Raw genomic sequence first — 23,630 nt, 5'->3', positions numbered from 1 at the left:
TTTTTTGTGGGGCAGGGGATCTCTCCCAAGGGACTGGAGTACAGCCTCCTGGAGTGGATCCAGGGGTGCTCCAGGAGGCATGACCCCAATGGCCAAGGGTTCTCAGCAGCTTCAACCCAGAAGGGTTGAGCAGGGACCCTGAGGGGAGGGGAGAGGGGCAGGAGAGGATGGGAGACCATTCAAGGTAGACCACGTAGGAGCTACAATCCAATCCCAGGAGAGCAGGAAAAAAATCCTCAGCACTTCCATGTGCTCATGATGGAGCAAGACAGAGATCTACTCATGATCTGTGAGCCTCCGGATCCCAAGGACACGGCAACACAGCCCATGAGCATTTTCAAAAGACAGCTGCCGCGTAAAACCTGTGTACCTCTGCCTGGTGGGACTCTTCCGGGTGACCCTTCTTTTCCTGCATTGCACTTTTTTTATACTTTCTAATATTCCTGCATGAGACATGCATTGCTTATGTAATAAAAATTGTGTTTAAAAATATTAAGAACTTACGAAATGTCTCTAATACCTCAATCTCATATTTGGCAATAGACAAGTGCCGATTGGTCCCCAGGGGAGGATTTGGCTCCCTGAAAATCTGAAATGGCTGGGCTATTTTACTGTGGCAGTAAGTGGTGCAGAGGTTGAAAGGATTATTGTGCTCTCTAGAAATTCTCTGAACTGCGCATCTCTTGTTTCTGGCCAGAGTATACTCCCTCGGGGGATGGTTTTGAGGTCAGATGCTGTTCAGAAGCTCTACCCATGAGCTGAGGAAAGGCAGCTGCTGGGATGAGGATCATGAACTTGCCAACTGGAAGAGTTCAGTGCTCTGTGAGCCTGAATTAACATGCCAGTACATAGGACCAGTCCTACATTCATGGGTGCTCAGGAAATGGGGTGTACTCAGGAGGTTCCATATTTCTGGATTGCTGACGTTTATTCAGATTCTTTTGGTTGTCTGAGCCCACATTTTAGAAAATCAGTCTAAAGCTTAGCTGCCTGATTTTCAGAAGCCTTATTGAACTCTAAATAGTAAATTCAACAGCTTTCTTCTTCCATTAGTGTCTTGCAAGCTATGGGATCACATTATAGGTCTCTCTCTCTCTCTCTCTCTCTCTCTCTCTCTTTCTCTCTCTCTCTCTCTCTCTCTCTCTCTCTCTCTCTCTCTGGAAGCTAAGGAAGAGCTAGTGACTGGGCATCTTTGGGCCTCAATTTCTCATGTGAAAAGGAGATGGTCAATTCAATTTCAACAGTGCCTTCAGCCCCTGAGATTGCAGAGCGGAGGTTTGCTGAGCGTGGGCATAAGGAATTGTGTCATTTGATGGGTGAGTCAGACTAGGGTGTCAGGAAAATAATGTCTTCACAATCAACACCACGGCCCAGGCAATTAAAAAACACATTTAGCTGATGGCTTGAGCGTCTGCTCCATTCGGAGGCTATATTCCTGAAGAGGGACAGGATGACTCATCGGCCGGCTGTCACCTGAGGAACGAGGTTATACCCAGTTTCCTTGCTTTGATTCCAGGCGACCGACGACAGAAAGATCCTAATTTGGGTTTCCAAGGCAGTTTCCCCAGGCAAGAGCAAGCATGGCGACTGAACATTGACATTCTTTTGTGGGAGCAAAATTAGATCACAGATGAGAAAAAGGCTTTAAAATTACATGAAGCAACATTCAATGCGAAGGGATAGATCATCCTTGGTAATGGCATCATTGCTTGTGAATCACTCTCATGAGGATGTGCTTAGTAGCCTTTGAGCCATTGTTTTTTAGAGCTAGCCAACCCTGGGTGACTTGGCAAATATGGAAATTCTGCATCTGCAAGGCTGATCCGAATGTAGTGCTTTACAGTTTTCCAAGTGCTTTTCCGTGCAGCATCCTGGGAGCTGGGAGAGAGGGCACGGTGTTTTCCCAGTGTCTGCCTCAGGAAGGCTCGGTATTATAGAGCTAGGAGGGGTTCAGGCTGGTCATCCAACCCAGGACCCCGTCACAGTCTGCTGCTTCTCCCACCCATCACCCCCTCACACATAAACTCACACATACCACCCCAGAGCCGTGCTCCAGGGGACAACCGAGGCAGGGAAGAGAAGCAGAAGGCAGAGAGGAAAGCCCATCTGTTCTGGAGATCACGGAACTGCTGCTCTTTCCGTCTCTACGTGCTGCTCAGAGCGCACATGGCCTTTCCAGATGGCTGCCCGTGGCTGGGTCTGTTCAGCTTCCCTTAGCCCCAGACACAGGCTGAGTCAGCCTGCTGCAGGGGTAGAAAGCACCCAGTCTTTTAAGACGGAATCGCTTCCCCTGAAAGTGTGGTCTGGATGTTCCTGCGAAGGCTGGGATGGCCCTCCCGGCCCTCCCAGAGCAGCACTGCCTGACCGAACCCTCCTGAGACTCCTGGCATTTCAGCTGCTGGCATTGCCCCTCTCCGATTACCAGAGGGGAGGGCTCTCAGGACCTGGGGCCCTCTGTGCAGTGCAAACCTGAACTCTCCGTCCGCTGCGGAGACTGCCTCAGAGCTGCGCCCAGACCTTTCCCACTCACGGCGGAAAGTGGAAGACAGCGCTGCCTGGCTGGGAATTTATAGAGGCTCAGAGAAAAGATGAACTGGCCCCATTCCTGCATCTCCTTTTGCTGGATTTGCTTTGCTGCCTCCAGACTGAGAGGTAAGAGACTGGTGGGTGGGTACCCACCTCTGCTCATCTGGGGCCACTTCTTTGGTGGGAGGTGGGGTGGGCCAGGACACAGAACCCGTGATCTAGCTCTAGGGAGGTGTCCCATGCTTCTTACTGACTTGCGCTGCCTGCTGTAGTGCAAGGTAGAAAAAACCTCATCCTCCAAACCTTGTCCTAGCTGGTGCTGTGTCATCCCCATTCCAGTCCTCCGACTGTTGTTCTTTGCCTTAGATACACACAGCGCTGAGTGTTGATCAGGTCCCTCTTTTTGAGCAGTTGTAGGAGCAGCAGATGGGAAATACGCTCAGAAGTTATTTAATGACCTTTTTGAAGATTATTCCAATGCTCTTCGTCCAGTAGAAGACACAGACAAGGTCCTGAATGTCACACTGCAGATTACACTTTCCCAGATTAAGGACATGGTGCGTACACAAAGTGGTGACTCTTCGGCATGTTGCTTAGAAGAAACTAACAGTACTTTCCAAAGAGATGTCTTCACCGGGGATTTGAGAGGGAAGGAGATCAGACAGCTCTGTGCGCAAGCTGGTGGGAGAGGGGGACCCCAGGGAAGGAAGCGTTCTACGAAATGAATTTTGCTAATTGTTACCTAACCCGGCCATTAACAGTAATAGTCTTAGATCATCTAAAGAAAGACGGTGTTACATATTGCACGATGGCATTTCTACAAAATGTCCAAAAGAGGCAAACCCACAGAGACAGAGCAGAGTATAGGTTGCCAGGGTTGGTGGGAAGGACAGAGGAGTAGAGAGTGTCTGCTTGACAGTCTTAGGGTTTCTTTTCTTTTTTAAAAAAATATATTTTATTGATTTTTTTACAGAGAGGAAGGGAGAGGGATAGACAGAAACATCGATGAGAGAGAAACATCGATCAGCTGCCTCTTGCACACCTCCTACTGGGGATGTGCCCGAAACCAAGGTACATGCCCTTGACCGGAATCGAACCTGGGACAGGCTGACGCTCTATCCACTGAGCCAAACTGGTCGGGGCTTAGGGTTTCATATAATGTTCTGGAATTAGATAGTGGTGATGGGTGCACAGCACTGCGAATATTCTGGAAGCCATCAAATGATTAAAATGTAGATCTCCTTTAAAGTGGTTAAAATGGTGAGTTTTATGTTATGTGCATATTATGTAATGTGCATTTTATTCCAATTTAAAAAACACAAAGGTAGTGTTTTAAGATGCCATACCTTATTTACTGCTTATATGTGTTTAATTACACAAAGTTATGAATCTTGATTTTTCTTCTGTCCATTGTAAATATTACCTGACTTTCTCATTCAAATGAATCACCTGATAATTATTTTTTGGAGAAAATTGGGCAGTGGATTCATGCAAAAATCTGATGTCTTAAATAGTTGCCCACTTAACATTCCAAACACTAAATAAAGCAGAAAAAATATGGCCTTGGCAGTCAGTCAAGGGGCTAGACTGAGAGAGCTCTCACTTACTGAAAACAGAGCAGTACTCTTGGAATTCCGCGTGAAGAACAAGTGTTCTAGAGATGGAGGGCGCCAGCCGAGGTGTCCACTGGACACAATTACATCTGGGTCAATTGTGCAGGACGAGAGAAACCAAATTCTGACCGCCTACTTATGGATCCGCCAAACCTGGCATGACGCCTACCTCACGTGGGATCGGGACCAGTATGATGGCCTGGACTCCATCAGGATCCCCAGCGACCTGGTGTGGAGGCCGGACATTGTCCTGTACAACAAGTAAGTGCAATTCAGTGCTTTCTCGGGAATGAACTTGTTGATGTAACTGGATTTAAACATAATGAAGAAGGAATATGTAAAACATGTGTAAGTCAGCTGGCCAGTGTAGCTCAGTGGTTGAGCATCGAGCCCGGAACCACGAGGCCATTGGTTCAATTCCCGGTCAGGACATATGCCCGGCGTAGGGGGCTCCATCCCCTGTGTGGGGCATGCAGGAGGCAGCGGATCAATGATTCTCTCTCATCACTGATGCTTCTATCTCTCTCCTCCTCTCCCTAACTCTCTGAAATCAATTAAGAAACGATGTTCCATCATTTAAAAACAAAACGAAACAAATCATGCGTAAGTCAAGTGTCAATTTCTGTTCCTAGGCCCTAAAATAATGGTCATAAAAATCTTAGATGATAAGATGATAGTTCATAAAAGCTTGGAGCTACATTCCCCTCTTCAGGTAAGAACTGTATTGAGGCTGTATTCGTTTTCTAGGGCTACTGAGACAAAGTACCTCAAACGGGGGGCGGGAGGCGGGGGCTTAAACAATAGAAATGTGTTGGCTCACAGTTCTGGAGGCTAGAAGTGCATGGTCAGGGTAAGGTGCCAGCCAGGTTGGTTCCTTCTGAGGGTCATGCGGGAGAATCTGTGCCCGGCCTCTCCCCTGGCCTCTGGCGGTTGGTACCAGTCTTTGTTGCTCTTTGACGTACAGAAGCATCACCCGATCTCTGCCTCATCTTCCCGTGGCATTTTCTCTGTACTGTCTGGGTCACATCTTCCCTTTTAATATGTTTTCTTCTTTAATTGATATCAGAGAGAGGAAGGCAGAGGGAGAGAAAGATAGAAACATCGATGAGAGAGAAACACTGGGGACTGAACCAGCAACCCAGGCATGTGCCCTGACTAGGAATCAAACCAGTGACCTCCCGGTGCCTGAGACGATGCTCAACCAACTGAGTCACAGGGGCCAGGCACACAAGTTTCCTTTCATAAGGACACCAGCGGTGCTGGATTAAGTATCCACCATACTCATCTTAACTAACTACATCTGTAATGACTCTATTCCGAATACGGTCACATTCTGAGGTGCTGAGGGCTAGGATTTCAACATATGAATATTGAGAGGGACACAATTCAACACATAATAGTGGTGTTCCCTTCTCCAAGGTCATGTTTCAATAACAAAGATGCTACTAAGATTAAATCGGATGGACCAGCTGGAAGCTGGCCTATGGATTTTGGACTTTGTATGGAGAGGAGGATGAACGAGGTTATAGGGTCACCAGTTGGCTGATCTCAGAGCAAGGGGCCTTGAGTAAACGTAGGTAAGGCTTATGTTTCTCAAACTGTAAAGCACACACAAGTCACCCGAGGAGCTTATCAAAATACAGATTCTGATTCAGTGGGTCTAGGGTAGAGTTTTTTATTCTGCATTTTTATAAGCTCCAGATGTTAGAGCTGCTGGCCCGTGGACCACATTTTGAGAAGGAGCCAGCTTGTTCTGTCACAATTCAGGCTCAGTTGCTCCACCTATTGTCGAAGGAGCTTCCATCTCTTTTTATTCTGGAACTCAAGTTTCTGTGGGCTGGGAAAGGCTCCTCCTGGGCTCAGAACAAGGTGAGTGGGGGGCAGCTCAGGGGATCTCTCCTAAGAGAGAGCTCAGCCTGCCAGTGGGCACGAGTGCCCCATCAGGAAGCCACTCTGGTGGGATGGATTGTGGGACTGAGTGAACAGACAAGTCTATGCTGAGGGTCCAGACACTCTGGTGACTGACAGAACTGGCTGACTCACTGCTCTCTCCTTCCCCAGCCCACTCCTCCGGTTCCGGGGCGGGAGTCTCACAGCCCCCACCGGGAAAGACCTGTGTGCACACGTGCACGATGACTAAGATCAGCTCAGTCTTTGATCAGCTCCAGAAGGGGACGAGGGGCTGCCGGAGGGCACTAAGGGGCTGAGGAAAGGGAAGAAAACAGGGAACCAAATGGCATATCCTCAGGGTCATCCTGTTCTGTCGACCTCCATTGTGAAAGCTGGTCCCTGTAATTTTTCATATTCTGGTTGAGAACATGGAGCCCAGGTAGAAACACAGGGAAGGGGAAGAGAAGAAAGTAACATACATTGGACACATACTATGGGTCAGGCAGAGTTGGGGCTTTACGAAGGGCGGTAGACAGAATAACCACCCCCAGAATGTCCACACCCTAATCCCGGAAACCTGTGAGTATGTTACCTTACGAGGCAGAGGGGACTTGGCAGGTGTGATTACAGGAAGGCTGTGAGTGAGGAGATTACCCGGCTGGGCCCAGTGTAAACAGGAGTTCTTATAAAAGAGGGACCGGAGGGTCAGAGTGGGAGATGCCATGAAGGAAGCAGAGGACAGACAGAGGGATGCCCTGCTCCATGGCATGCAGGCAGCCTCTAGGAGCCGGAAAAGACGAGGAAATGGATGGTCCTTCAGAGCCTCCACAGGAGTGCAGCCTTGTCTACATCTTGATTTTAGGATTTCTGACCTCTAAGAACTATAGAGATGTTAAATTTGTGTTGTTTTAAGATACTAGGTTTATGGAAATTTGTTACCATAGCAATAGAAATTAATACATACAATTTACTTAATATAATGTTTAAAAAGAAACTTTAAAGTATTATACTCCTTACTTTTATAGGTGAGATGTAACTTGCTCCAGGTTATAAAACCTGAGCCAGGTTTTGAACCAACATCTCTTGGTGATATTTCTGTGATGTCATGGCACTTTCTAAAGGAGAATGGGCCTCAATTATCCAAGCAACCCATTTACCTACTTACCTACCTCTCTTTGTCAAACCTTCCTTCTATGCAAGGCATTCTGTAGTGTGTTGAAGAACCAATTAGGATTTTAAACCTCAGTCTCTGGCCCGGCTGGCGTGGCTCAGTGGTTGAGAGTTGACCTATGAACCAGGAGGTCATGGTTCCATTTCCTGTCAGGGCACATGCAGGCTCAATCCCCAATGTGTGTGGGGGTATGTGTGCAGGAAGCAGCCGATCAATGACTCTTTCATCATTGATGTTTCTATCTCTCTCTCTCTATCTTTCTTCCTCTCTGAAATCAATTATATATATATATATATATATATATATATATATATATATATATATATATATATATATATCCCAAACGATGGACATTTTATCTGACAGGAGAGGCAGGGAAGGCTTCTCATAGGAGGTGAGTCTTTTTAAAAATTTATTTAAAAATTTTATTTATCTATTACAGTTGACATGAATAGTGTTTTAAGAGGTGGGTCTTGAACAATGTATTAGATTTGTTCATGCAAAATATTATAGATAGAAGAAAGCGTTTGAGTGAAGGAGGGAAACTCACAGGATGTGTTAGGGTTTTAGCCTTGGTTGGTGGAGTGTGAGTGAAGGAGACCGTGGGAGACATCAGGCTGGAAAGTGGGATGGGAGTAGATCATGGAACATCTGGGACATTAAACTAAGGAGGTTTGGGAGTATTTGGTGGACAATAAGAAACCATTGCAAGTTTTGAGCTATAAAACAAGATCAGAGAAACCAGGGAGATAAAACAATAAGATACTGGTCTTGAAGTAAATAAATAGGAATGCCTTTAAACTCTTCCCTCTGGCTTCTGGAGAGCACCAGTGGGCCATTAAAGGGAGAAAAGAAAGTGAGGTCAGAACATGCTGCCTTTCTATAGAGTTATCTTTGGCTGTCTGTCCCTGGACAGAAGGTCATAACTCCTATTATGACTTGATCAACAGTCAATGTGCCTTGCAATGGCGGTGGAGAAAGAGTTATCCCCTAAAGGAAAATAAAAATTCTGTACCCCAAAATGTCAGGCATAAATTTTGACAAAGCAAAAAGAACATTTATCCAGAATAAATTATTATATCTTAAATTATGGGTGAATAAAAATTTTTCCATGTTTTCCAAAAGTTCTACTACACATGTAAAACTTTCCCAACAGCAACAGAAAGTTGCCTTAATATTCTTGTGCCTAAAGTTAACAAAATCAGGTAAGCAGAACCTCCCTTTCAGATTTTAGCTTTGACAGGTTTACATTTTGTCTGGATTTATAAGTCATTATACCTGGACCAGCAGAGTGGCATTGAAAATAGAGAGGAAGAGACATAAAGCAGAGATGCTTTTGAGGAAGAGTCCAAGACAGCTTGCCCCTCACTAATCACAGGAGATGGAAGGAAAAGAGAAAATTCGAGTTGATTTCAGATTTTCATGCCAAAGTAACAGGGAGAATGGTGACCCACTGCCAAAGACATTAGAGTGATGGACACAGGGTGGGGGGCTGTCTGGAATAGGAAGTTGGTGAGTTATTCCAGCAAGCTGCTTTCATTTTCTTCCTCTAACTTTCAGGGCCGACGATGAATCTTCCGAGCCTGTGAACACCAATGTGGTCCTGCGGTATGATGGGCTGATCACCTGGGATGCACCAGCCATCACCAAAAGCTCCTGTGTGGTGGATGTCACCTACTTCCCCTTTGATAACCAGCAGTGCAACCTGACCTTTGGTTCCTGGACCTACAATGGCAATCAGGTGGACATATTCAACGCCCTGGACAGTGGGGACCTCTCTGACTTCATTGAAGATGTGGAGTGGGAGGTCCATGGCATGCCTGCGGTGAAGAACGTGATCTCCTATGGCTGCTGCTCTGAGCCTTACCCCGATGTGACATTCACTCTCCTTCTGAAGAGGAGGTCCTCCTTCTATATCGTCAACCTCCTCATCCCCTGCGTCCTCATATCTTTTCTGGCTCCCTTAAGTTTTTATCTCCCTGCAGCCTCTGGGGAAAAGGTCTCCCTGGGAGTGACCATCCTGTTGGCCATGACTGTATTTCAGCTCATGGTGGCAGAGATCATGCCGGCCTCAGAAAACGTCCCTCTGATAGGTGAGTTCAAGTGTCTTACACTTTGAGCCCAACTTTGTAGTGACTGTAGTGGTAGGTATGCCTTTAAACTTATAACAATTAGGCCAGCTTCACACTCAACACAGGCGCCACATACCTCATTTAGTGTCTTCCGTTGGCATCTTTGAATACAGGCGTGTCTGTTGCAAACAAAACTGGCCTTGTGGTCTCCAGATTGACCCAAAAGAAGATTGAGAGGCAATATAGTTTAGAGCAATGGTTCTCAAAGGGTGGTCCCCAGACCCACAGCATCAGCATATTTTTTAGAAACGCAAATTCTCAGGGTCCACCCTAGACCTAATGAATTAGAGACCATGGTGGTGAGGGCTGGCTTCTTTTTTAACAAGCCTTCTGGGTGATTTTGAATGTAAGGCCTTGATTTTTTTGAAGTCAAAGAAGTCCACATTTGAACTCTGACGTCACCATTCATTCCTTGATCAATCTTTGACAAGTTATTTAATCTTTGAGTCTCTGCTACCTCATTGGCAAAATTCATGGAACTGTTACCTCATGTGTCATTGCTTAGCTCAGAACCTGGCATATGATAAGTACCGAGTAAGGAGTGACTCTTTTTATCTTTTCACATCACAAGGGGTCTCTTCTTGGGAAGAATGGTAAACGTGTTAGAAATGAACTGGATTTTTAAGCCTGCCATCTACCCTTAAAAAAATAATTCTCAACCTTTATTGGGTATAATAGGTGTGGGAGGGCTAGTAAAAATGCAGGTTCCTATATCCAAAGAGTTTAATTTAGCAATCTTTGGCAAGATTTGAGAATCTGAGGTGATTCTAAAGTGGATCACATTTTTAAAAATCTGCAATAATGAACTATCGGCCTATGGGTAGAGTGTAGACTGAGACTACCATTCCTGTCTCCTGTATTTTTTTACCTATCTCATTCTGAGTTCCCTCCTAACACCTTTAATATCTACACCCTGCCACCAAAGATATCACTCAGCTTCAACACCTCTATGTCAATGCTGTGTTATTGTAAAAGATGCTTAACCTTCTCTAACTGGTTTGACTCAGTGGATAGAGTGTCAGCCTGTGGACTGAAGGTCCTGGGTTTGATTCCGGTCAACGGGAAATGCCTGGGTTGTGGGCTCGATCCCCACTAGGGGGTGTGCAGGAGGCAGCCTGATCATGATTCTCTCTTAATCATTGATGTTTCTATCTCTCTCTCTCTCTCCCTTCCCCTCTGAAATCAATAAAAATATATTTAAAAATAAATTTTAAAAAAGTTGCTTACCCAAATAAAAAACTAGACCTATTTTTTTTAGCTCCTTAAAGTAGGCAATGAGGAGAAATTTCAGAACAAGAGACTTACAGACCAATATCAAAGGGATATTGCATTGCCCTTTTACCCTCCACTGAATCCTGTATTATTTAATACTAGAGGCCCAGTGCACAAAATTTGTGCACTAGTAGGGTCCCTAGCAGCTGCTGGCTGCTGGCCAGGGCCTCCCTCTCTTTCCCCAGCCAGCCCTGCCCCCTGGTCGAACTCCTGGATGAACTCTCGGTGGAGGGGACAATTTGCATACTACGTTTTTATAGGATTCAGATGTTACTACATTGATTTCTCTGTTTGGAGGTTTGTTTCTTACATCTCTCCAAGCAAAACACAGAGGCAGACATACACACAACTTTTTAAGAAAAAAACACAGAAGGTTCTCTAATCCCAATCCCACCACTAAAGAGGAAGAGGTATATTGGCATTTTTTATGACCTCTTCTGAGAGGCAGAAATGATGGACAGTGATGACATCCAATCATAACCCTATTTGAGGCAGCACCAGTTGGTAGATCCCTCTCTCTTCTTTAGCAGTGACATTCAACAGCAAACTGGCTCAGTTCTGAAGAGCAATGTCTCAGGACATGTGTTGGAAATTTTGCAAGCATTACTTCTTCTATTTCTGTGATAGTATAAAAATGTATTTTTTTTAGGAAGGGTGCACACAGATCTGGAGAATATTTATTAACAATCACAATTTATTGTAGCACTCATGAAATGAACTTCTAGTCATAGAAACGTGTTCAAGTTTTCTTCATAAGTATAGCATTTGATCTGGGCATCTGGCCCTTAGCCTTTACCAAGTTCCATTTAGTTTTAGTTTACTCCGAGCTTTTAACAAATAATAAACAGACGATGAATATTATTAAATCTTATCTCCACCTGTTAAGATATGCATGTGAGTCTTCTCTTTTACTCTATTAATGTAGTGAATTAGGTTTTCTGATGTTGAACTAAACCCTCCTTTATCATGATGAATTATCATTTAAAGACACCAATTGAATTAGCTTGCTAATAATTTTTATAGGATTTTCTCAAATATGTCTGTAAGTGAAATGGCCTTAATATTTCCTTTCTTGTTACTTTTGGAATCAAGGTTAAATTGACTTCACAAAATGAACCAGGCAGTTTTTCCTCTTTTTCTATTTCTGGAACAACTTGAATAAAATAAATTATCTGTTCCTTAAAAGCTTGGCAAAACTCACCTACAAAATCTTTTGGCCCTAGAACACGCATGTCAGCGAACCTATGACACGCATGTCAGCACTGACACGTGTAGGCATTTCTGATGACACGCGGCCACTGAGGTTTATTAAATACAATTATATATAACAATTATACATTTATGTTATTTAAACTATAAATATCGCGAAATAATGTTTATTCCTCAAAGTGACACACTACCCGAGTTATGCTCAGTTTTTTGGCGAAGTTTGACACACCAAGCTCAAAAGGTTGCCCATCACTGCCCTAGAGTATTTGGGGGTTAGATATATTTGATTAATTCCACTTCTAATCAAGTGTTCTTTCTTCTTACACTACGTTTAACATCTGATATATTTCTAGAAATTTGATCTAGGTTTTCAAATGTAGTATCATGCAGCTATTTATAAGATGATTATATTGTTTTCTCATTTTTGATTCTCTTATTTCCTCTTTTGCATCCTCTCTCTCTCTCCCCACTACCACCTGCCTCTATTTTATGTGTGGTCTTACCAAAAGTTTATCGATTTCATTATTTTAAAAAATAGCTCCCTTTCAATTTTATTCATTTTCTTGGATTTTTTTTGTTCTATATTTTATAAATTTTTACCCTTATCTTTGTTTCCTTCCTTCATTTTTTTCAGGATTATCCACTTTATTATATGATCACATGTTAAAGAGATAGGGATACAGTGTCTCTTCTTATTCAATAGTAATGAGCTTTCACATTAGACAATGTGACAATTTGGAGACCTGGCTGAGATTGTTAATTGTTTGTTTGTTGAAAGTGAACATTTTTCACATCATGATCTCAGCAAACATTTACAAACCTTTTAGGTAGGTATAAGGGACAGTTTTGAGGATTTCACATGAGTCACCTCAATTAAGCTTCACTATATTCCTATGAATTAGATACTAGTATTATACTCATTTTGCAAAGAAAGAAGCTCAGGCTTAGCAACATTATATAATGCAGGCCACAAGTCTAGTAAGTGACAGAACTTGGATTTGAACCCAAAAAGTTTGATTCAAAAGTCTGTACTAGTACTCATCAGTGTATACACTGAGTGGTCAGATTATTATGATCTCTGAATGCATAATAATCTGGCCACTCAGTGTATGTATATATATTAGAGGCCCGGTGCATGAATTCGTGCATGGGTGGGGCCCGGCCAGCCTGGCCAGGGGGAAGGGACATGGGTGGTTGGCCGGCCTGCCTGCTGGTTTAACTCCTGGTCGAGGGGACAATTTGCATATTAGCCTTTTATTATATAGGATATACACTGAGTGGCCCGATTATTATGCGTTCAGAGATCATAATAATCTGGCCACTCAGTGTATAGCTTCCTTAGAAAAAGTGCTTGTTTTTTTAGCCAAACATGAGGACAGTTTTAAGCTGACTTGGTTGTTGATATTTTTCAGGCAAATACTACATAGCCACGATGGCCTTGATCACAGCCTCCACTGCCTTGACCATTATGGTGATGAATATCCACTTCTGTGGGGCTGAGGCCCGGCCAGTGCCACACTGGGCCAGGGTGGTTATACTGAAATACATGTCCAGGATCTTGTTCGTCTACGACGTGGGTGAGAGTTGCCTTAGCCCCCGCCACGACAGGGAGCGAGGCCGCCTCACGAAGGTTTATGGCAAACTTCCAGAGGCTAATCTGAAAACAGCCAGGAACAAAGACCTTCCCAGAAAGAAGGAAATGAACAAACTCTTAAAGAATGACTTGGGGTACCAAGGTGAGACCCCTCAGGATGCTGACAATTACTGTGCACGGTACAAAGTGCTGACGAGGAATATCCAATACATTGCCAAGTGCCTCAAAGACCACAAGGCCACCAATTCCAAGGGGAGTGAATGGAAGAAGGTTGCGAAAGTCATAGATCGATTCTTCATGTGGATTTTTTTCATTATGGTGTTTGTGATGACTGTTTTGATCATAGCAAGAGCAGATTAATGAGCATGTGGTATGTGGGAATAAAGTAATAGAATTCTCTGTGATCTACACTAATAATTCCTCCAAGTCTTCTCCATTTTAATTGCAGAAGTACTTTTACCAGTTCAGTTGCATTTGGCTGCAAATAACAGAAAACCCACAGGTTGAGAACCGCTAGCAGGGTCGCCTAAGACCATCGGAAAACACAGATATTTACATTACGATTCATTAACAGTAGCAAAATTACAGTTATGAAGTAGCAACGAAAATAATTTTATGGTTGGGGGTCACCACAACATGAGGAACTGTATTAAAGGGTCACGGCATTAAAAAGGTTGAGAACCACTGACTTAAACAGATAGAAACTACTCATCTATACAAAAATAAATCTAGTTACTAAGTCCAGGGATCTTTCCATTTTTCCTGTGTTGTTTTAAGGCATTAAATTTGTGGTAATTGGTTACAACAGTAATAGAAAACTAATATAGGAACCAGTGAGTAACTCTGTGTATATAGCTTTTCCCATATTTTAGATTATTTGTTTGGGATAGATTTGACTATAGCAAGATTGAAATGATTCTATTGAGCCATTTCTAGAAATTTCATCTAGGTTTTCAAATGTATTATCAAGCAGCTATTTATAAGATTATGATATTGTTTTCTAAAATTTGATTTCTAAAAATTGAACTTTATCCTGAAGGGATCCACAAAAGGATTAAACCAAGGGAATGATAGTGTCAGATTTGTGCTTCAGAAATAAGGCTGTGGTGGTGACTATGAGATTGTAGAGAGAAGATAGAAGAGGTAGAGAGATCTGTTGGAATGTGTTGTTTTTGTTTTATCAATTCAGGAAAGAGATAATGAAAGCTTGACCCAAGATGGGGGGAATAAGAAAATGAGTCACAATGTATTTATGACCTAGAATAGACAAAACTTGGTGACTGGTTGGATATCTGTTAGGGAGAGAGTGGTATTGAGAATAATTCTGAGCTTTCTATCTCAGACAACTGAGGTGAGGAATAAAGGAAGACGAGGTTTTGGAGGAAAGAATGCTGTTTAGGACATCTTGAGCTGGAAATGATTCTAGGACATGCTGGTAAAGATATCCAATAAGTAGCTGAATGTACATTTGGAACTTTGGATATAAGTGAAAGCTTAAAAAAAAAAGATTACACGCAAGTTCATTGTTAAAATATATATTAAGTGATTTCAGTGAGTAGGACACAGTGCTATAAACCATGAGAGAGTCAAAAGAATGAAAACACATTCTTTGCCAGAATTCCAGAAGCTTAGAACCATCATACATCATTAAAGCATTTGCCTTGTTAAACTGTCATTTCTCCATTCACATATCTGCTTCCCCAAGTATATTCAGTTCCTCCCCAGGCCTAGGGCCCAGCAGCTCTGTCATTATTCTCTCTCTCTTTTTAAAAATATATATTTATTGATTTCAGAGAGGAAGAGAGAGGGAGAGAGAGATAGAAACATCAATGAGAGAGAATCACTGATAGGCTGCCTCCTGTATGCCCCCCACTGGGGATGTGCCCTTGACTGGAATCAAACCTGGGACCCTTCAGTCCACAGGCTGATGCTCTATCCATTCAGCCAAACCAGCTAGGGCCATTATTCTCTTTTTAAATTTTTATTTTTTAAATTGTTGACAGTATTACAGATGTCTCCCATTTTCTCCCCCTTTACTCTCCTCCACTCAGCCCCTACTCCCCACTCCCTCCCCCCAAGGTCTTCATCACTCTATTGCCTGTGTCCATGGGCTATGCATATAAGTATATAATTTCTTTGGTTTATCTCTCTTCATCCCCCCCAAACCCACATCAAGGTATGTCAGTCTGTCACATGCCTCCATGCTTCTGGTCTTATTTTATTGGTCAACTAGAGGCTCGGTGCAAGAATTCATGCACTGGTGGGGGTCCCTTGACCTGGCCTGCGTCCTCTCGCAAACCGGGAACCCTCAGGGGATGTTGGACAGCCAGTATCAGCCCAATCCCCGCAGGCTATGCCGAGGGACCCCACTGGTGCACAAATCCATGCACCAGGCCTCTAGTATGCATATAAGATCTTTGGTTAATTTCTTCCCGCTCTCTCCCCTTCCCCCTTCCCTCTGAGATTCATCAGTCTGTTCCATGTTTCCATGCCTGTGCGTTGAGCATCTGCCCCCTGGTGGTCAGTGCATGTCATAGCTACTGGTAGAACAGTCACTTAGGCTTTTATATATATAGATTCATTTTGTTCAGTAGATTCCACAAAGAAGTGAGATCATGTGATATTTGTCTTTCTCAATTTGGCTTATTTCACTTAGCATAATAGTCTCCAAAAGGTAAGAGATTCCTCTTATTAGTCTCTTCTTATCCTTTGTGATAAGGATCTTCTCTTTTTATCCTTGTGTACAGTGAAGGGCATAGCACAAAGTCACTAGTCACTAAACAATCATTGAATGACTGAGTGAGGGAAAGGAAGAGCTGTAGGAGGGTCCAACAAAGAGCTAGAGAAGTGAGGACTGCAACAGGGTGCCTATTCTATCCCACATTAAAAACAAACAAAAAATAGCACACCAGATGGATTAAAGAGTTAGATGTAAAAATAAACAAAAAGCTTATAAGAAAATATAGGAGGATTTCTAAATAAAATTCTCCTCCTCGCCCAGCCAGTGTAGCTCAGTGGTTGAGTGTGGATCCATGAACCAAGAGGTTGCTGGTTCAATTCCAGGTCAGGGCACATGCCCAGGTTGCAGGCTGGATCCCAGGGGTGGGGGTCATGCAGAAGCAGCTGATCAATGATGTCTCGCTCTCATTGATCTTTTTATCTCTCCCTCTCCCTCTAAAAATCAATAATAAAAATAATAATAACAATAAATTTAAAAAATTTTTCCACCTCGCCCTAGCTGCTTTGGCTCAGTGGATAGAGCGCTGGCTTGTAGACAGAAGTGTCCTGGGTTTGATTCTGGTCAAAAGCACATGCCCAGGTTGCAGGCTTGATCCCCAGTAGGGGGCATGCAGGAGACAGCCAATCAATGATTCTCTCTCATCATTGATGTTTCTATCTTTCTCTCCCTCTCCCTTCCTCTTGGAAATCAATAAAAAAAAAAAAAAAAGTAAAATAATTCTCCACCTGAATAAATTTTGAGATGTGGCTGCTATGGAAGAGAAGTGCAGGGCCCTCTGGAGGAGATAGCAAAGGGGGACTGGTTGGTTGGGCAGTTGGCCTGCTGAGGAAGTGGTGCTCATATGAGATCTGAGGGGGAGGAGTTGGGAAACGCCAGGCTGCAAGCAGTGAGTGGGAAGGACAGAGTTCAAGCTTCAGTGCAGAGGAGAGCTTTTATTATTTGAGAAAGAGAAAGGAGGCCCGAGAGTCAGAGCAGTGTGATGAAATCGTGACCTGCAGAGACACAGAACAAGGCCGGGTCAGGCAGAGCCTTGCAAAGTTTCAAAAACATCAATGACTCTGTTTATTGTCTGACTGTCTTGGTCCACCGAGGTGTGCCAGGGTTTGTTGAGTTCCTGACCTTTGTTCTTTCTCCTTCGTCAGACTGTCTACTTTTCCATCAGCTCATTGCTCAAACCAACACTTGCCAAACCAGCCACAGGCAAACCTGGCAGATGGACTGTCTTGGTCAAACCAGAAACACAGGTTTTGGAATGTCTTGAGCAACAGTGGTGAGGCCACTTGTAATGTCATCAACTCCAGAGGCTCACAAAGAACTCTCTACCTGTGTCTTCCCTCCGCTTAGATCACACCTTTGAAGAAGGCTGTAGAAACCTCATAAGCGTGTGAATATAGTCAAGCCCCTCCAACCCTTAAAAAATAAACCCCATGATAAAACCACCCTGCCTTTCTCTTTACCGTCCCCAGCCAAGGTTTCTCCCCTTATTGTTCAGGGTTCCAGCAAGACATGGATGGTGTGTGCAGATTAGGATAATTCGTGGCAAGTTTAATAAAGAACTCTTTATAAAGGTGCGGGCAGTATGTAGCGAAACACAAAGGGTGATAGAAGACCCCAGAACTAGCAGAGCACTCTGAGGCCTGAAAGAAGGAGGAAGGTTGCCTGAACCCAGCTGGAGAGAGCTGTAACCTGGGGTTGAGTGAAGGAAGCAGACTCTGTAAGGAAGGAATTGGGGGGCTATATGTCCCCACCTCACTCTCCATCTTCCCTCTAATCTCCAGGGCTCACTGTTGGCCAAACTCAATGGAGTCATGGGAACCTTTTGATGTTGCCTTATATCTGGGACAGGGAGCAACTGAAACTGCTCTAGCCAAATTCACTATATGGTAATTGCCAAATCCACTGGATATGTCTGAGGCCTCTCTACTGCCTCCAACACAACTGACCACTTCCTCCTTCTTGAACCCTTTCTCTCTTACCTTCTGTGTTACTATTGTCTGCTTCTTAAATGGCTCATTCTCAGAAACCCTGGCTGGCTCCAGTTCCTCCTTTTCTGGCAAAGTTTGATGTCCCTCCGTGTTCCGTCCTCAGATCTTCTCCTCCATGCCTTTTACTATTACACTAGAGGCCCAATGCATGAAACTCGTGCAAGAGTTTCCCCCGGCTGCCGGCACCAGCTTCGCTGTGGCACCTGGGACCTGGGCTTCCCTTGCAGCCCCGGCTTCGTCTGAAAGGTCGTCTGGTCTAATTAGCATGTTACGCTTTTATTATTATAGATATATCCTGATGGTTCTCAGAACCATTGTGCAGTCTTGTGCTCTGCTTAGCTCCAAACCCAGTATAATCTTCATGCCAACTGAGTATCACACCTAAATGTCTCATAGACTTTCAAATTCAACATGTTCCAAACTAAGCGCATTATCTACGTTGCCATCCAAGTCTACTCTTCCTCCTGTGTTTCTGTGTTATTTAGCTGCACCAACACCAACTCTACACACCCAGGCTAAAAGCCAGGCAGTCATTCTGGATGCTTACCTAACCCAGCATAAAGCCTGTCACTGATCCTGTCAGTTCTACCTGCTAAGTGGTTTTCAAATCTGTCCTCTTCTTGCTATACCCTTTATTGCTTTATTTCAGGTCTCTGTCATTTTTTCCTGCGCTATTGCAGTAGCCCTTCAACTGAGCCTTCTGTCTCCAGTTTCTTCCCTTTCTATTCCATCTTCTTCCCCAATGCCAAACTGATCTTGTGACTCTCCCACCCAAAACTTTTAAATGGCTAATTAAATACCTACACGTTGGATAGAGTCCCACTTCCTTAATACGATATAGCAGAGATTAAAAATGTGTATACTTGTGCTTTCTTTTTTGCTGCTCTACTAAGAGGTGTTCCTTTGTTCATTCACTCCGAGGCTATAATTCATCTTTTTGGCATAGAAAGGAACCACCCTGCTATCTCTTGCAAGAGAAGTAATCAGACCTTTTCTGTTGTGAGAGTCTGAAACCTCTGGGAGCAATTGGGGTCTTCATCATGAGAAGATTGATAGAGATAAGACTTTGGGTGTTTGATGGTTCAAAAAGGAGGAGCGAAGCTGATTTCCCACCTTGGGCATGTGATTCAGGCTGAGCTAGACATAGACCCTCAACGGAGACCTTGAATCTTAAAGTTTATGTGGAAAAATGAATACTAAATACCAAAAGCCAAGAAAAATCTGCAAAAGAAAACTGTGAGAAATACTTGCCTGAGAAGATATTAGAGGCCATGATAAGCACATCAAATTAGGATTAGGCTAGAAATAGACAAAAGCAAGCAAGCAAACAAACAAACAAACAAACAAAAATAAGTGAAAAGGAGTTGAGAAGTCAGACATTCTCAGTGTAAGTGCGAATTGGATACATGATACTGAGGGTAGTTTGAATCAGTGGGGAAAGGCTATCTATTAAAAAATAAATGGGACCTCTATCTTAAATATTAATTCAAGATGGATTAAAGACTTAAATGTAAAGAGCAAAATCAGCCCTGGCCTGTGTAGCTCAGTTGGTTGAGCATTGTCCTGTGCACCAAAAGGTTGCAGGTTCAATTCCTGGTTGGGACACAATGACCAGGTTTCAGGTTCGGTCCCCAATTGAGGTGTGTGCAGGAAACAGCTGTTCAATGTTTCTCTCTCTCCCTCTCCCTTCCTCTCTCTAAAAAAATCAATTAAAAACATTATTTTAAAAATCAAACAATGTAAATCCTGTACGAAAACTAGGTTATCAGCAAGATGGTGGAATAAGAGATTCCCCTACACATGTCTCCCCTGAGCAACAATAATTTGGCAGCCATTCATAGTGCCTTTGTGGGAGTGCTGTGGGATCCAGATAGGAGACTGTAAAACCCTGGTGGAGCTGATGAGAGCCATTTTGAGATGGCAGGCACATGGCCAGATGGCAAACTCACCAACTGTGGTCCTGGCTACAGAATTGGAAACAGCTGGTTGGCCCTGCCACCAGCACCATCTGCCAAAGGACCCCACAGGAGACACCCATCTGGTAGGTGTGGCCTATCAACCTCAGACTGATTGCAGATCCTGAAATGGCCCATAACTGGGCTCCAGCCCCTCTCAGTCCAGGAGCAGTCCTGCCTGCCCAGGGATCCTGTGGGAGACATCCTCCTCTGTGTCCTCCAAGGCAGGCCCCCAACCTTGGTCTAAATACAGATTCTAAAACAGACCTATGATTTGGTTCCAGCTCCTCTCAGCCATGGTCTGGGGCCACTGTCTGCCCGGGAACTTTATGCCTCAAGGCACTAAAAAAGAACAGACAGAGCCCAAAGTTAGCAGAAGGAAGGAAATAACAAAGATTAGAGCAAAAATAAGTGAAATAGAGACTAGAAAGACAATAGGAAGGATCAACAAAACTGAAAATTGGTTTTTTGAAAAGATAAACAAAATAGACAGACCTTTATCTAGAATCTAGATTAACCAAGAAAAAAAGAAAGCAGACTCAAATAAATAAAATTACAAATGAAGGTGGAGACATTTCAGCTGATATTACAGAAATACAAAGGCTCATAGGAGACTGCTATGAATAATTATACAACCAACAAATTGGACAACCTATAAGAAATTCCTAGAAACATGCCGAAACCGGTTTGGCTCAGTGGATAGAGCGTCTGCCTGCGGACTCAAGGGTCCCAGGTTTGATTCCGGTCAAGGGCATGTACCTTGGTTGCGGGCACATCCCCAGTAGGAGGTGTGCAGGAGGCAGCAGATCGATGTTTCTCTCTCATCGATGTTTCTAGCTCTCTATCCCTCTCTCTTCCTCTCTGTATAAAATATATTTATTAAAAAAAAAGAAATTCCTATAAACATACAACCTACCAAGACTGAATCCTGAAGAAATAGATAATCTGAAATGACCAATAACAAATAAGGGGATTGAATTACTAATCAAAAACCTTCCAATGAAGGAAGTGCATGGCCAGATGTCTTCACTGTGAATTCTATCAAACGTTTAAAGAATTAATATCAATCCTTCTCAAACTCTTCGAAAAAGTAAAGAGGAGAGAACGCTTCCAAATTTATTTTACAAAGTAGGCATTACCTTTACATCAAAGCCAGATAAGAATGTAGCAGGAAAATTACAGGCCAATATCCCTGATGAACATAGATGCAAAATTCTTGGACAAAATCCTAGCAAAAATGGATTCAACAGTACTTTAAAATTATCATGCATCATGATCAAGTGGGATTTATTCCTAGGATGCAAAACAATAAACACGATACACCACATTAGCAGAATGAGGGATTACAGTCTTCCTATTAAGTGTTCTTGACACACACACACACACACACACACACACACACACACACACGGTAACTATGTGTGTGGATGGATGTATTAATTAACTTGATTGTGGTAATCAGTCCACAAGGTGTGCATATATTAAATCATCACCTGATATACCTTGAACACCATGGTACTACATATATATATATAATTTTCACTAGTTAATTATACCTCAATAAAAGCTGTGGAAGGAAGAAAATTTAGGAGGTTACATATAAGTGTCACAGGAGATCCTGTTTTTAAAATTGAGTTATAATTGACATATAACATTATATTAGTTCCAGGTATACAATAGAATGTTTCTATATTTATATATATTGTGAAATGATCACCACAATAAGTCTAGTTAACATCTGTCTCCATAGTTACAAAATATTTTCTCTTCTGATGAGAACTTTTAAGATCTACTTTCTTAGCAACTTTCAAATATACAAACAGTATTATTAACTATAGTCACCATGACTTATTTATTGAGATCTTCTTAACACCAGAGTTATAAAATCTATGAAAAAGCTAGAAATCAGGAGCTATAAAAGAAAATATAAACATATTTGATTATATAAAAACTAAAAATTCCATATGATAAAAGTATAATGAATATAGTAAATGAAAAAGTCAAATGATAAAGGACAGACTTAGACATACCATTAATACTGCTAATAGCCATAACACTCTTACAAATTGATCAAAAAGTGTAAGCAACCCTATCAAAACAATGAAAAAACAATATGAAAAGGCAATTCACATAAAAACAAATTAATATGACTAAAAAACATATAAAAAGTTGTCAGAACAAAGGAATAGTCCAGGAAATGCAAATTTAAAAAATGCTATGCCATTTTCACCCAACTGGCGGCGAATATTAAAAAAGATCTTGACATCTATGGATAGGTAGGGGAAGGCAGGGCTACTCTTTCATACAACATAAATAGAAATGTGAAGTATTATAATATTTTCAGAATACATGCTAGCAACATTTTTAAGTATTAAAAGTATGTCCTGGAGAAACCAAGATGGCAGCATAGGTAAACACCTGAACTTGCTGCCTGGCACAACCACTTCAAAACTACAACTAAAAGCCAAAACGGACATCATCCAGAACCACAGGAAGGCTGGCTAAGTGGAAATTCTACAAATAGAAGGGAAGAGAAAAGCACACTGAGACTCAGAGTAGGTGTGGAAGTAAAGTGCAGAGGTACAGAGGTGCGTGGAGAGGGCTGGCAACTGAGGAGGCGGCTGGCTTTTTCAATCCGGAGGGAGACACAAGCTCCCGACTGCTCTGAACTCCAGTTTCGGGCGAGACACTGGGGACCCAGACTCATACGGGGAGAAACTGGACTGTCTGGCAGTGGGCGAAACTCGAGGGCAGCTTTCTCTCAGAGGTGCTTGCAGCGACTACCAAGGGACACTCAGAACCAGGGGCCTCTTAGGGCAGGGCTGATGGGAAGCCATTGCTGTTTGCTCCACCCTGAGACTCCGCCCCATCCAAGCTGTGTGCAAAGGCTTTTGCATATGAATGGCCTGTTCCTTTGAAATCTAAACTTACCCAACAAACTGCAGCTGAGTCAGAGAGACCCAGAACATCCAAAAGAAGGCCCAAGGCCCCACAGCAGCTTGCATTGCTTCACAGCTTGGCCTCATCTGGGCACCTCCAAACCCCAAACAAAGAAGAGGAATCTGCAGATCTCTCCATAGCTCCTGCTGGGTGGCCTCAGGCAGAGGCTAAATTAGCACCTCCTTGGAGATCCAAGAGCCAGTGTACCCAGGGGTCAGAGTAGGACCATCCAGATTACAACTCCTCAGATCCATAAGTGACACACTCAGGGGGCAGACTCAGTGAGCACCAAAGCCCCACTGAAGCAAGTCTTGCCTCATAAGGGTGTCTCCAGCACAGAAGTTCTCCTATCGTAGACACAGCTAATCCTCACAGCCGTTTGGCCTGGAGGTCAATTCCTCCCAGTGATTCCAACAACAATCAAGGCTTAACTACAACAAGACTGTGCACACAGCCCACAAAGGGGTGCACCAAGAGTGTCCACCTCAGATAACTGGGAGGCTGAGCCACTGGGCCCTATAGGACACCTAGCACACAAAGCCACTCTATCAACTCAGGGAAGCAGCCAAGATGCAGAGACAAAGAAACAGGTCACAAATGAAA

At 43.3% G+C, this 23,630-nt stretch overlaps 1 protein-coding gene across 1 annotated transcript; it reads left to right on the top strand.

The window, feature by feature from the left end:
• Positions 1–2,361: 2,361 nt before the first annotated feature.
• Positions 2,362–13,767, top strand: CHRNA9 (cholinergic receptor nicotinic alpha 9 subunit; the record flags this gene model as incomplete). The annotated part of the gene is made up of 5 exons (XM_079777826.1): positions 2,362–2,652; positions 2,938–3,083; positions 4,246–4,400; positions 8,761–9,293; positions 13,226–13,767. The coding sequence occupies exons 1-5, from the start codon at positions 2,589–2,591 to the stop codon at positions 13,765–13,767; spliced, it is 1,440 nt and encodes a 479-aa protein (XP_079633952.1). The 5' UTR covers positions 2,362–2,588.
• Positions 13,768–23,630: the final 9,863 nt, after the last annotated feature.

This window comes from Cnephaeus nilssonii, assembly GCF_951640355.1.
Source record: "Cnephaeus nilssonii genome assembly, chromosome: 1".
NCBI lineage: Eukaryota > Metazoa > Chordata > Mammalia > Chiroptera > Vespertilionidae > Cnephaeus > Cnephaeus nilssonii.
The sequence above is the reverse complement of the archived record's forward strand: the minus strand, read 5'-3'. Positions and strand labels throughout refer to the sequence as shown.